Source organism: Aphelocoma coerulescens, chromosome 1, assembly GCF_041296385.1.
Source record: "Aphelocoma coerulescens isolate FSJ_1873_10779 chromosome 1, UR_Acoe_1.0, whole genome shotgun sequence".
Taxonomy (NCBI): Eukaryota; Metazoa; Chordata; class Aves; order Passeriformes; family Corvidae; genus Aphelocoma; species Aphelocoma coerulescens.
In genome coordinates, this window is record NC_091013.1 from 103,597,257 (window position 1) to 103,611,556 (window position 14,300).

General features: G+C 38.5%; 1 protein-coding gene across 2 annotated transcripts; it reads right to left on the minus strand.

Annotated features, from left to right (window-relative positions):
• Positions 1 to 954: 954 nt before the first annotated feature.
• Positions 955 to 14,291, minus strand: IFT57 (intraflagellar transport 57). Of its 2 annotated transcripts, none has more exons than XM_069022341.1 (11): positions 14,034 to 14,291; positions 12,513 to 12,675; positions 11,259 to 11,377; positions 10,264 to 10,354; positions 8,270 to 8,338; positions 7,605 to 7,727; positions 5,452 to 5,523; positions 4,724 to 4,855; positions 3,750 to 3,812; positions 1,929 to 1,995; positions 955 to 1,394 (listed from the first exon to the last, which is right to left on the minus strand). In XM_069022341.1, the coding sequence occupies exons 1-11, from the start codon at positions 14,210 to 14,212 to the stop codon at positions 1,216 to 1,218; spliced, it is 1,257 nt and encodes a 418-aa protein (XP_068878442.1). In that variant the 5' UTR covers positions 14,213 to 14,291; the 3' UTR covers positions 955 to 1,215. The 2 variants fall into 2 exon arrangements, with proteins under 2 accessions (XP_068878442.1, XP_068878451.1); XM_069022350.1 differs by lacking the exon at positions 14,034 to 14,291 and adding an exon at positions 13,815 to 14,002.
• Between the last annotated feature and the right edge of the window lie 9 nt (positions 14,292 to 14,300).

The following is a 14,300-nucleotide window of genomic DNA, read 5'->3' on the forward strand; positions in this document are numbered from 1 at the left end:
CATATTAAAATCCAATGGGTTTAGGGCTTTTTCTTTTTGGCAAATGAAATACTGAAGCACAACAAACTTACACTGGCTCATAGTACTGACTGTGTCAAGTATCTTGACTTTCAGACACAGAACTGATCCACTGATTCTGCAAAATACTGCTCACCTTTAAGTGAGAGAAGTTAATTGTCAGATGAATGGAATAGCCTACAGAGGGTTAGGTGAGGATTTTAATGCCACTGGAATTGTACCAATATTGTTCATGGCTCATGAACAACCAGAACCAAAAGGATGTACTACTAATAAGGTTATTTCTTTGCTCCATACTTCATTACCACAACCATCTAGAATCCCTCCCTACCTACACATTTACTAAGACAAAGCAAGCTCCCCTGTTGCCATTACATTCCCAACCCCTTCCTCCTACATTTTTCTTCTCATTCTGTATTACTCAACTAGATTTGGCAACATTTTTCCCTCACAGAAATCAAAAGTGGGTGTTCTGACACAAGAACAGAAAATAAGAATAATCCAAATTATGTCCACAGAGCTCTACTAAATACTATAAATGAAAGCAGTATTTGACCCAATGCTAATATAAAGTGACTCTGAAACAGTGATGGCACATGGAAAAAAATTAGAAAGCCAAGAGTAATTTCCAAACAATACTTTTCACCTTCTTTGGTCTTATACAGATTTTGATACTGTTGCTGCTGTTAGAGGAGTCTTGAAGCTGGTATCAGTTTTGACCCAGCCTGTTAGAAAGGGTAATGCTGTATTACTTCAATATCATCAATTAAACAATTTATACTAAATGTAAGTGGCGATAACAGACATTTTACCTTCCTTTCAAGTCTTTTGCAAGCAATTTCCTTTCAGCACTGCTAAGTATCAAGATTACAGGCTGTCAGCATCATTCTATAGACTTTCACACTACATTACATTCTCCAAAGATATAGGGACATCTTCAGTAACAAGAATTTATTAGTATATTTGGAAGAGATATGCAGTAAATTTTTACAGCACAAAACTAAACATGGCTCCCTCTTAAGTCTAAAGTGTGCACATTACTTCTTAAAAACGTGCATCTTTTAACAAGCATCTTCTTAAAAAGGAAAAGGAAAAATAACATCCTCCTCCCCCAACAAAAACAAAACCTCTGAACTCACAAAAAAGCAAATGGTAGAAAACTGCATTTTGGGCAAACCAAGTCAGGTCCAACCGATTTTAATAGGCACCTACTGTGGCTTCTGGAATCACTGTAGCATGCATATCTCTAGTCATATTGGATTTCTCTTTCAGCTTTGACTGGAGCAATGTGTGTTCCATCACACCAATCTGTATGTCCATCTGAATGGTTTCTTGCCTCAATTTTGTTAAGGCCTGTTTAATCTTCACTAGAGGAGCTGTCCAAAAAAGCATAAACAGTACAACTCTGTCAGCCACCTAACACAAAAGCATTGTTTGCTGTAATTCACTCCTTAAAATTCAAGAGTTGAATGAACAAAAGGGTGTTCTACTCTAAAGACGTGATTGTACTGACACATCATTTTTAATATGCAAAACACTTTAAAGACAGAAATAGGCAATGACAATTTTGCTGTCTTCTTGACATCTAACAGCTTCATAAAAATGTGCATCAACATTAAGACAGGTTTTTCAATGATGTGTTTTGCTCAGCTGAAAGTCTTACCCCCATACCTGACTTGAGGTTTGGTAGAGAACTGAAGACACCTTGAGCAGAGGATCATCTGACCTGTGAAAAGCTATTAAAATGTTTTGTGCCCTACACTTTGTTTCTACTCTCTCCCTTCCCACTAATATGATGCTGCTGCATTGTTTTGCTTCTTGTAATTGCTCTTATTCTTACTTTAATGAAGCACATATTATGAAACTGTCACCAAGAAAAAGAGTGTTGTCTGAAACAAAAACGTACTTACCACCATCAGTCATACTGCTTCCTTTCTCTTCTGTTTCCTGCTTTACTTTCTCTAATGCTTCTGTAATCTTAAAATAGATATTTTTTTCTTAAATAAACCAGATGAATATCAAGTTAAAAAAAAAGCCTCTGCTGAATAACTGCTTTAGTTAAAAAAAATTAACTAATCCATCTTACTTGTTATATAAAGAGGAACAATTTTTCAAACATTCAGAAAATTATAATTTAACAAAATTAATGTCATAAAAAATTACAGAAAAGGAGTAACAATTTGACCAAACACCATGCTGTTACTGCCAATCTGTGCATCCCCAATAAAAACAACAATGTAAGTATTTCAGTGTGATGCTGGATGAAAGAACATAGGAACCAATGTCCCTGAAGATCAAGATTCACCAAATAACCATGCCCACCTGCCCCTGTGGAAGCATCAGGACTTCAGCATGTTGCACTGGAAACCTGAGAAACAGCACTGCAGCAAAAGAAGGTGCAGCAGGTCCAGCCTGCTGCCACTGGCACAGGTATGTAAAATGCATGTATGAAGAACAAAAGTGCATTTCAGCACTGTCTAGCAACCAGTTTGCTGTGGTAGACAATGAAAAAAAGCAAATATATGATTCTAAAGTACAGCTGAGGTAATATGCCAGTATTGTCTATAATATGAAAACAGCCCTTAATTAAGGCTTCAATAAGCCTTTTCAGTAACAAAAAGGAACCATTGCTGAATTGTTACTGCATACCTGCAGTGATAATGGTATTGCCAAGTGGGCTGAGGTCTGACTGCACAACTGAAAACAGATCAGTACTGACATCCAATGTGTCTGGTTTATCTCAGACATGCACCACTGCATCTACGTAGTTTGAAGGGTGCCAGCTAGTAACATATTCACCATTATAACCAGTCCATCAGCTTCCAAAGCACACTCTGTAAATCTGAAGTCATCACAAAATACTTTTTCAAACTTACTTCCTTGAGAGTGAAATAGAAAGAAGCTCTGATTCTGCAGAATTCATACACTCAGAAATCTTTGCTAGAAAACTCCCATTAAACCGCTGTATTACCTACTGCAGCTGTACTGGGTGATCACTGTAGGTCCCTTCCAACTCAACTATTCTATTCTGGTCTAAAACATCTCAAATTTGTTCTGTAGTTTCCAACACATTCTTATTGTGTGATCTATTTTATGCAACTATTCCAGAGACTTTTTTGCCTAATAAATAAAGTTGGTTTCTAAAACCCAAACAGAGACATTTTAAAAAAAAATTATTTGAACAAAGCATTGAAGTATTTGGAAATCAGGCCTTAATTCTATATGAAATGCCATGAAACACTCAACATGTGGAGGCAGTTAGGAGACAGGAGATGTTTATTTAAATTTGTCAGAGCACTGATATAAAAGAAAAAGAAAACCCACAACAGAAAACCAGATTTAGGTAATAAGATAATTTGATGTATGGAAAAAAATTACTATTTAGTAAAATATTGCTTTTAAGTGCCTGGAAGATAAAAATTTCAAATTGTTAATTTCAACTAAAAATAAAAGTTTTTCTTCTTCCAAAGAATTTATGGGCATGATTTATTAATCCTCTGTAATTCTAGGACACAGCAAAATAAAGAACATTTACCTTCATTTACAAACTGAGCTCACATTTCATGAGTTAAAAATCAATGGCAGCCCTTAAAATTTAGGGACTGGACCGGATCATCTCCCCCAAACAAAGATTAATCTTTAACATGAGAACAAATCAGAAAGAACTGGGTTCATTAAACTGTAACCACTAAATCCCAACTCTCCAAAGACTGTTTTAAAATGTGTTTTACCTCAGAAAGCACTCTAACCCTTTCAGTTACTCCTCCACTTCCCTCCTGGTACTTCTCTTTAGCCTGGAAAGAAACATGTCTTTGCTGTAATGACAGAGTTGAAGAGATGTATGCAGATAGCTCAGAGAAAACTTCAAGACTTGTTCTCAGATGTTCCAATTCCAGAAACTCTTCTGCAAAGCCCCAGTGAGGTTTACAAATGAGGACAGGCTTGAAACATCAGCCTCTCTAATGACTATCATTCAAAAATGTAAAGCAGTTTTCAAAATTTTAATAGACCAAATACACACTTGATAAGAATTATGCATTCTAATCAGTTACATAAGGAAATAAACATGAAGAAAATCTGCCATAATGCTGAAAGGATTGAATACTGAAATCCAGAATAATACTTCATCAACAGTAAATTACTATCTTGAAGATACTTTAACAACAAGGCAAACAGAAGGTGCAGAAGTCAAATTCTGTTAGTCTTATTGTCAGCATGGCCACAACCAGGAGGGCCTACCAAAAGGCAGACTGTAATGCCTCCTAAACAGGGGATCAAAAAGCTTCTCAGCACTCTATTGGCATAAAAAGTAAATGAAGCAAAGAAGTAATCAGAGTGCTTTGTGCACGTTAGCACCAGTACTCAATCTAAGGGATGAATGTTGGACCGAAACTGTAGTTTTTCCACTCCTGACAAATGTGAACTTCTGGGAAAGCAGAACTAGCAATTTACTAGCTGCTCAAGACTGGCAACAGCTATACATAATACTCAGGCAAAAACCATCTATTTTCCCCTGTAGAACAGTTGAAAAAAAAATTGCTAGTTTAGCTTAGGAAGAATATAATTTGACAGCCAATCAACATTTCCCCTGCTTTATATCCAACAGCAGAATTCACAGATAACTCACTCCATGTCGTCTTTGTGTCTACCCTCACTTAACAGCAAGTTAATACTGGGGAAGGCAACAACAAAAGAGCAGCAATACCTCACTCAGCAAGGCTTGTGCTGAACGGTATTCTTGAACCAAGTGCTCCAACTGATTGTTGATGTACTTTTCCCTGCTATTGATTTTTTCCAGTGTTCTGCTGATTTCGTTATGGAGTTTGTCAAGGTAACCCTAGAAAATCACATTCTGTGGGTTGACAGTATGCAGACAGTATGCAAAGATCAAAATGGTGTTGTAGTTAAGAAAGGCTATGGAAGTCTACAGCAAGAGAGAAGAATAGAATGGAAATGCTGTGTTTAGCCAACAAAAAATTATTCCCAATGTGTTCTGGTTTGCCCACCTCCAAAACACGTATTTCAGTCTTTACTGCTTCATTGCTCTCCCCTCCTCAATTAATTACAAATGTCAATGTCAGTAAGTTACTCTAGCAACAGTATTTGAGAGTATTTTGGGGTTTTTAACAGCACTTTCAGATGGTATTATTCTATTTTGTCCTCTGTAGTCAGGATGTACTTATGGTAACGCATTCATTACTGGAGCCTGACAGCCCTGGTAATCCTCACACATACAATGCTTTCCCACAAAGTATTTTGCCACTAGCACTGTCCCTAATGATCATTATCATATCTTTCCTTTTTAATTTTACAGCAATAGCACAAATAAAATGAAGAAAAAAAGGACCAGTTTAGTTCTTAACTCATATGAAATAAAAGAGAAAATAAAAATTCTGACAGATTAGTAAAATATTCTGTACATACAAGACATACCCTAGTTTCTTTCAAAGAAGAATCAATTCCATCTTTGTGCTGATGCATTTGATCTACATGAATCCTCCAATCCTAAAAAAGACATCACAAATTAAAACATAGGTAAGTGCAACTTTTATCTATCTTTCTCGGGTTACTCAACAACAGTGGGTACACAAAGCAGGGTCAAATCTCTTATACTACTGCCATGTATCATCCTGCCACTGCCATGTTCATAGCCAGGGGCACTGGCTCAATGTGACACAATTTATAAATCTCCTAAATGTCACATGTGACACTCGGATCCATAAATGAACACTGACATCCTCACTGATACCATATCATCTATGCTTTTTAGAGTCTGATCTTCATGGAACTATTTCTGCTAGAAACCACTCTGTGCACAAATACTAAAAATATTGATTGTAGCTGCACTAGTTCTGCTTATTCTTAGACAAAATGAGTGCTTTGGATGCCGAACACCTACCAGTTCTGGACTATCCCTTCTTTCCTTTCTATTTTAGTCCTCACTGTTACCAGAAGAATGGAAAGAAATGAAAGAAGCAGAAATACCAAAACTTGGTTTTGATAATGGGATTCAATTAGAAGGGGGAAAAATTATTTCCAACTTCTAGATCATAGGAAACATACATGGACTCAGGGATGGGGGCTGAGGAAAGGTGCTGTGAATTGGCACTGCACGCCAGGTAATGAGCCAGTAGAGAAAATGTGCTTCCACTGTGTTTCAGGTTTGCAGGAGACTTGTGATCTCTTGTTGGTCTGGTGACAATTGTTCACAATCTGCCAAACTTCAGAGTTTAAATAAAAACAACACACAACCCACCCCCATCTCTGTCCAGGACTTTACAGTAAGTTCTAATTTCTAATGCCATTGATTAAAGCATTAACACTCTCCTGGTAATATGCTTACATGCACAGCTTAGGAAACAGAATATGATGTTTTCTGGTAGAATGGAAAAAGGTCAAACACTTCTCTCCAATTATTTCTGAAAGCACAGAAGCTAGAAAAAGAATAATCCTCTTTTCATGTTCATTTTGACATATTCCTTAAGGCCAAGAGATGGTGCATTAAGCTGGAAGCTAGTAAACCTCAGATCCTACAGTGGCTTTAATTTTTCATGTATGTCTTTATTAAGTTTTAATTTGTCCCTGTGAGACTCGAGCATCATGTTCTCTGCAACAGATGGGCTTGCTGAGGATCACAGCAGAGTGGTTTGAACCAGGCAATTCTTCACACAGTAGAATGCAATATGGTGTAAGACAGGCAAGCAGACAGTTGAGGGTTTCCCCTATTTTTGGCAAGATAATTACCTTTCATTGTATTCATGTATATGTATTGTACTGATGTATCAGTGCTGCAGATTGCTTCAACCCCCAACCAGCTGGGTCACTGCAAATGAACAATATCAATACTGCACTGATCTGTGTGTGCTACACAAGCTCCTAGAAAGAATGCTCATGGCAATGCCAGGAGCAGCTCCTAGGTTTGGACTTGCAAAAGACAGATGCCTACTTCTAAGCTGCTCATTCTAGAGCAGCTTGAAATAGACTATGGAGAGAAATACACAGATCTAAGACATGATGAATTTCATCCTGAGACAGTTTTCTGGATATGGTGAACAAAATCAGCTGAAAAAGTGCTCACTTCTTTTCACTAAACATAAGGAGAGTTCAGGATGACTAGATCAGGGTACAGACCTACTTGATTGTCATGTAAAGTTCAGCAAGAGGAATTCCATACAATCAGCCTTTCATGTGGTTTAAAAATGGAACAGTTGAAAGGTAAGATCATCAGCTCTCCTCCAGGAAGATGTTTTAGTAGTTGTTAAACTGAGGGCATAATTTTTTAGAAGTGTGAATACACTGGAAATGTCAGAGGATTGAAAAAAAACTCCACTGAATAAATATACAGAAATAAGGTGCCTTGTAAGCAGCAGGAAAAAAAAATAATATTGAAAAAATAACTTACTGAAAATTATTGCTTCTAGGGTCAAAGTAAGTGACAAAGGTTCAGACAAGATAGCACTGGAGAGCCTATTACTCACAAGTCTTGGCATGACAAAAAACAAAAACAGCAAACAAAAAGTAAACAGCATTGACTGAAATCACATTTTAATCACCACGTGGACACAGGCAAATCCATTCTTCCATACCTTATTGTCAGTCCTGACTGTGACTTTCAGCTGTGGAAGCACACGTTCCACTTCCAGATTCCACTCTGCTGCATCTGTTGTGGACTGTAAAATCTCTTCTTGCTTTGCAGTGTCATTCATGTTCTGTGTAAAAATCCCAAAGTTTATCCACAAAATATCATTGTTATGCACAGTGAGAACTGTTAGAAATCACTATAATGGCTTACACTGTTAATATTAGAAAAATATTTATATCCAGAATGATACAGATGTAACAGATTTCTTTAATAGCTTTCTTTGAATTCATAAAGATTTGGAATTAAAATAAATATATCTTCTCATCATATTTAAAACTGAAGAGAATTGAATGTATATAATAAGAAATTATAATACATTTCAGAAATGGTGTATGTATATGGGATTAAAACATATTCATGACACTAATACCATATTTCTCTAGAAGTCTCTGCAAAAAATTTCTTGCAAATGTTCCCAGCAGCCCTTCAGTGATATCAGTTTAGAAACTGGCTGCACGTTGTTCTTTCAAAATAAACTGATTCATTTCAGATGGGGTGTTTTTTCAAGTAAAGACTATACAAGGATTTTTAGACTTAAATCCAACAGACACAAATTGCTGCTACAGATGTAAAAATCTCCCAAGAGAGGACTGATGGGTAACAACTTACTGATCTGTACGTTTGCGCCTTTAAAACATTCAGGTCAATATAATTTTCTTCATTGTCTGACTCTTCTTCCTTAAGAGAAGTTGCAAAGTAAGATTGTGCAATACTTACTGAAGCATTTCTCCATAATTTTATTTTGCAGGAGCACAAACCAAGGAGTATTAAGTTCCATACTTCTGAACAAAACAAGACATGGAGAATTCATGATATGGAGCTTATGAAGAGACATAATACCTGGGACAAGCTGAAAGATCAAAGCTGTTCCCACATTTCCTTCAGACAGCCACAGTATTTCAAAAATCAACCAACCAACCAACCAACCCCAAACTCTAAACCTAAGGCCTTTGACATGAAATGGCCCATTATCAGTAGTTGTATGGTAACTGATTTTTTGTGTTTCTTAAAGCTTTACTTTAAAAATAAAACCACATCAAAACAAAAAGCAAACCACAACCAGACCTCAACACAGCTTTCAAGATGTTGTTTGCACTGAGTATTTGGGAGTTGCAGAATGATGCCACATCTTAAGTGTGCAGAATAACACAACTGAAATTGAGGCAATTGATTTTTTTCTTGCCCATGAGACCACACACTCTGTTCACATATTTAGAGTTCTCTGTTACAGTCTCAAAATTCCCTTCTTCTGTGACTATGGTCAGCTGAGAGCCCATCACCCATAAGTAAAGATGCTTTCTCTGTGCATTAGCCTTCATTCATCTATACTGTATTTCAGCTGCCATTTTATCACCCATACACTTCACCCTTATTACACCTTGTCCCCCTCTTGACTGTCTTTTCCACCAAAGTGAAATTTTATCATCCACCTCCTTTCTACACAAATCACAAAAGCTGCAATAACACAGGTCTTAGGGAAGACTGCTTCAAGACTCAGTGAAAATCTTGGAGTTTATTTCTCTTTCCTCTACTTTACCCAGTTTTTAACTAACAGGGACCACTATTTTCTTCTGGCATGTTTGACCCCAAGTTCCCTGAATACTTGCAAGAAATTAGGACTAGATTGAGACTATCTTTTGCTAAATGGACAATACATATTTGTGCAGCACTTAAAAGAACATACCACCAGAACAAGAAGACTGGTTATCAGAACTGAGAAACCAAACTGTGCAGATTTCCTTGCACACCCAGCCTCACTGCCTACTGCTGGCCACCTAATACAGGCTACCTGATTCCCCAGGATTTACAGGACAAGGCTTGTCTCTGTCAGCCTCATCATTTTTATTCAGAAGCATCAAAACCAAAGAACATCATTATTAGTATTTAACTGCTGTAAATACTGCTAAATTCAATAATATATACAGCTAATATCAATATACTGGCAGCAACAATGGACTGGGCAAAAAAAAATTACATTGGCATGTAATTAATCCCTGTAGAACCACTAGGGGCTCTAAAAAGCGAGTATCCTTTTGGTATAAACTGCCTGATAACGAAATACCTAGTAAGGGAGTAACACCTCAGTGGTTTTATTGACACACATACATTCCAAAGAGCTAACAGAACACATTAACTGTGAAAATCATGGCCTAGGACAATACATGAGAGCAAACCCAGAGGTTCCTTGAAGGATTTCAGCTGTGCTTTAGTTAACTGTTCCATCCCCACTTCCCAATTTAAGCAGCTTAGACCTTAACTGGATACAGAAAAGAACAGACAGCTGACTGTTTTCCTATTTTAAACCTTTAGTTTAACGACAAGAGCTTGTATCAGTAGAAAAGAAACAATCCCTGGTTTTAATGCATGGTTAGATTCCACTGCACCTAAGAACACATGCTCTATCTTGAAGAGTTAACCTTATCTGAAAAGCAACAAAAAACTCTACAGAGAATCTAACAATGCAGGAATGGAGCTCCAGGAAAAAACCTGAACAGCTAATAGAAAAGACTTCTTAAACAGAGCCAAAAAAAATGAACAGTGAATAAAAATTTCCTCACAGTTGACCAATACTAATATAATCAAAACCAATCAAATAAACCTACTGCAACATCCTCTTCCAGTTTATTAAGTGTCAATTCTGCATCATCTTCTGTTATTTCTTCTTCTTCTGGCTCTTCTGTTGGATATGCTGGCCTGAAATTAATTCAAAGAACAGCAGAACTTTTAAATACAATAAATTGTAAATACCTCTGAAAACAAATCATTCCATGAGAAGAATGGATGATGTGGAATATACCTAGTCAGCAATTAGTGTTTCACAACTTTAGTATACACAGCCTTTAAAGTCTCGTTCATCTTGGACAGTCTTAAAAGTAAAGGCTATTTACTATGCCAAGCAGTACAGTACATTCACACTACAAAGACACTAGGAAGTAAATTTTGGGTTTTTTCTCTCTTGGTCTAAGTTCTTCAAATTCAAGTGCAAGTCACCACAGGCTTATTTTCAATTTACAGTGGAATTTGTGTACTAGACAGAAGTAACAGTAAAATATTTCCAAGGTAGAAATTACTTTGCTGTATCCATTTCAAAACCCATCAGAGGGAAAGAATGAAATAAAGAACACTTTCAAAGACATCTTCATATACTTGAGATTATCTGTCATCTAATTTGTCCTAAAATTTCCTTCAGATTAAATAAAATTCCTGTAGTCTCCTTGTAACATGATCATACCATGAGTAACTCCAGGAATTTATTACTGATTGACAGAACCTAAAAGGACATTAAACGCTTCAACTCAAATGTCAGATTAACAAGGATCTATGTGTAGGGAAATAACCAAAAAAAGGTCATCAATTAAACCTTAATTAGCCAAGTCTATAATGGTCCAAACTCAGCCTTGCTGGTAATAGGCCAGTTGTGTGAAATTGCATTAGGAATTAATTGGTCCCCATGCTTCAAGCCTAGCTGAATTTTCCATCTCATGAACCGTCAAGTAAAACATTTTTAGTCATTCCTATGTTTTGTTTTACCATTACAACTTACATCTGTTTGCTGGAAAACAATGCATAAGGGAGGATGCTTAGAAGTGTACCATACCTTTTCCAGCTAAACCCAGTGTGTTTCAAGGCTTCTTCAGCTAAACAATCAAGAACATAGCACACTTGTTCTCCACAACCTGTCTTCAATTTTGAGGGAGGAAAATCCACAGGCCTTCCCTAAAATAAAGAGATAGGCTGTTTAGTAATGGCCTAACAACCCAAATTTCCTCATGGGAGTTAAGTTTTTGTACAGTAAAACCAAAGTGTCCCTTGCTTGTGAAGACTTTATTAATGCCAATTCACATTCTTCTCCTATGCAGTTCCAGTCAGGCAACAGAAGGAAAACCAGACGAAGCCAAGGAACAGATGCAGCATAGAAATCTTTAAGCACGTGGTAAGAGGATACTCCCAGGGAGCAGAAGAGCCAGAAGCCACCAGGAGCTGGATGGTCAAGCACACGAGTGACAAGCTGGCATGGTAAGAACAGCTACAGAGAAACTCAAGCATTGAGACTTAACTACCAACTTTTCAACAGTGCCCTGTTTGCTCCAGAGTTTATAAAATATTTTAATTTATTCCTGTCATGCAGAATAAACATAGTAGTTTGTTACAGTTTAACTCCTTTAGAGAACAGTGTTCCCAACATCATTCCCAGCTGCACCACAGTATAATCTTCCATAAGATCATACTTCTTGTCAGTTGATATAGTTTCCTGACCGTTGGGGTTTGGTTTTTTCTTTTTTTTTTTTTTTAATTTAAAAAAAAATTCCAATAGTTCCTGGCAGTTTATACAACCTTTAACTCCTTAACAACAAAAAACAACCACCCCCCAAAAAAAACAAAAAAAAAAGAGAGAGAGAAAAAGAAAAAAAATAGAAAAAAGAAGGCAACATGAACACTATTCTAAACCACTTCCTACACTATGAATTACATCATTGACTTTGGAAGGAGCAGGATCACAAACACTGTGTAAACTTTCCAGGTAAAATCTCTGTAAATTATGCTAGTATAAATGAACAACATATGTGTCACTACAAAAGGTGAGCCTCATTTAATCCATTTCACAGCCTGTAGAACAAAACTAACTGGAATAATTTATAAGACCATTTTTGTAGTGCTAAAAAAATTAGCAAGTAGGTGCAGCCTATGTAGACTTCCAACTAAGTAACATAGTACAAACTTCTAGCTAGGAAAAGTCTGTCCAGTCCTTGGGGCCATACCCAGCAGGAGAGCAGTTTGTGATTGCCATTATTTCTGGAGGGAATGCAGGTGTTTGCAATACACTTGGGAAAAGAGCCCGTGTGATACTCACAAAGGATCGAAGTTCTGACAGCACGTTTGAAATCACTGCATTGGGGTCATCATACTCCTGTGGCTGCTCGAAGGGACGTCCTGCTTTGGTGATCAGCCACGCAGAGAGTGTGCAGAACATGAAGAACTGCTCACCAGGGTTGGTGGGCAGGGCAAAGTAGTGCCTGTTTAAAAAGGGGACAAATGGTACATACATTGAGCTTCTGGAGCTCTTACAACATCACAGCTAAGCACAGGCTACGCAGCACTTTCTTTACCCAATTTTCTCAATGAGCAAACCACCTGAACTAAATTCAGGATGTCGAGTTTCACACATAACCACAGCAGACCAAGTTTCTACACCCAGCTCACCAGTTTACAGCTTTGAGTAAGTTATTAGTCAACATCAGACTTGGCTGCCAAGTTCCCCAACCACCTCTCCTTCACACTTTCCTCAAGAAAGACAAGAAAATGGTGTTCATACATCTGCAAATTCAGCTCAGATCAGGAGCATGTTTTGAAGCGATCCTTCCAACTGTCCTTACCTACTGTGCCTTGGGTTGCTTTGGAGAGCAACTAATACAATCCAGATCTGCTCTGGATCATACCAAATTTAAATATGTGGTCCTAACAAGAATTCAGTCCATAAAACCAGACCACAGTCAGTTATTCCCCCCAAAGTATAAATTACATGCACACTGGATACTGGGAACCAAATGCTTTCTTTCACAGACACAGCTACTCGCTGAGGTACACAAAGGCTTGCCGTCCCGCTTCAAACATTCCAATGGTACAACAGCAGGCTAGAGCCAACTTACAGCCACTGTGCTCATCCTCGAGCCTCTTCCCAAAAAGGGAATAACGTGGACTCCCTTACCAAACTGTTGCTTATAACAAGCTTTATTCAGTGACACCCTACTGTGGAGCCTGGCTGAAAGTGACAAATGGATTTAAAAGTTATTTGGGCAGGTGGATTTTGGGAGCACATTGGTCCTGTTTCCCAGGCTTCCTGTCTCCCACTATAATTAAAAAAAAAAAAAGATATAAAAGGCATTACATATGAAACAAATATGTACTGGATATGAAACCCCAGCCTTAACAGTAGGTCCAAAACCCTTTCTATAAAGGGTCAAAGAGTTACAAAAAATACATACTCCCCAAACAGCTATTCTCAATTCAAGAAACTTAAGAGTTCTTTAGAATAACTAAGAATTTAGGCAGAGCTATTTTCTGCAGAATAGGTAGAATTATTTTTTGCACAGGTACCCTGGCATGCAGATATCCAGTACCTGCCGGGGGCAGGGAAGGTCAAGGGACTATTTACTTATCACATCTCGGCCTTTCGCGGGGCCTCGCGTTTTCAAAGCTTCCAGATCACACGCTTTGCAGCTGGCCGGTTTTCCCTTGAGCCAGGCATCCTGCCATGCGGGCCCTGCCTTCCTTCGCTAGGCTCTGACGGCCCGGAGGGACTCCTTCCCGCCGCCCCCCGCCCGCGGCCACGCCAGCGCCCTCCGGGCGAGGAGGGGGCGCGGGCCAGGAGCACCTGGAGAGAGGCCGCATGTTGTGGCGCCGCAGCGCCTCCTCCTCGTAGCTCAGCAGCTTCAGCTTGTCCAGCAGGTCTTCCATGAGCACGAACATGTGAAAAGCCGCACCGGGACCGCGCTCCGCCGGCCCCTCTTCGCTCCGCTCCCCGCGCCGGCCCGGAGCGCCCTCTTCCGCCATCTTTGCTCGTAGCCACAGCAACAGAGGCGGGCTCGGGGCGGCGCCGGAGCAGCCCCTCAGCCAATGTGCGCGGACCAAAGTTTTGTGT

Excerpts from the sequence above, each read along its gene's own strand:
- IFT57 (XM_069022341.1), bottom strand. The coding sequence starts at position 14,212 with ATGGCGGAAGAGGGCGCTCCGGGCCGGCGCGGGGAGCGGAGCGAAGAG. Across the intron at positions 4,856-5,451 it reads CTTCTTTGAAAGAAACTAGG|GGTTACCTTGACAAACTCCA; the intron begins GTATGTCTTGTA and ends GTGATTTTCTAG. Across the intron at positions 1,395-1,928 it reads AAGCAGTATGACTGATGGTG|CTCCTCTAGTGAAGATTAAA; the intron begins GTAAGTACGTTT and ends TTTTTTGGACAG.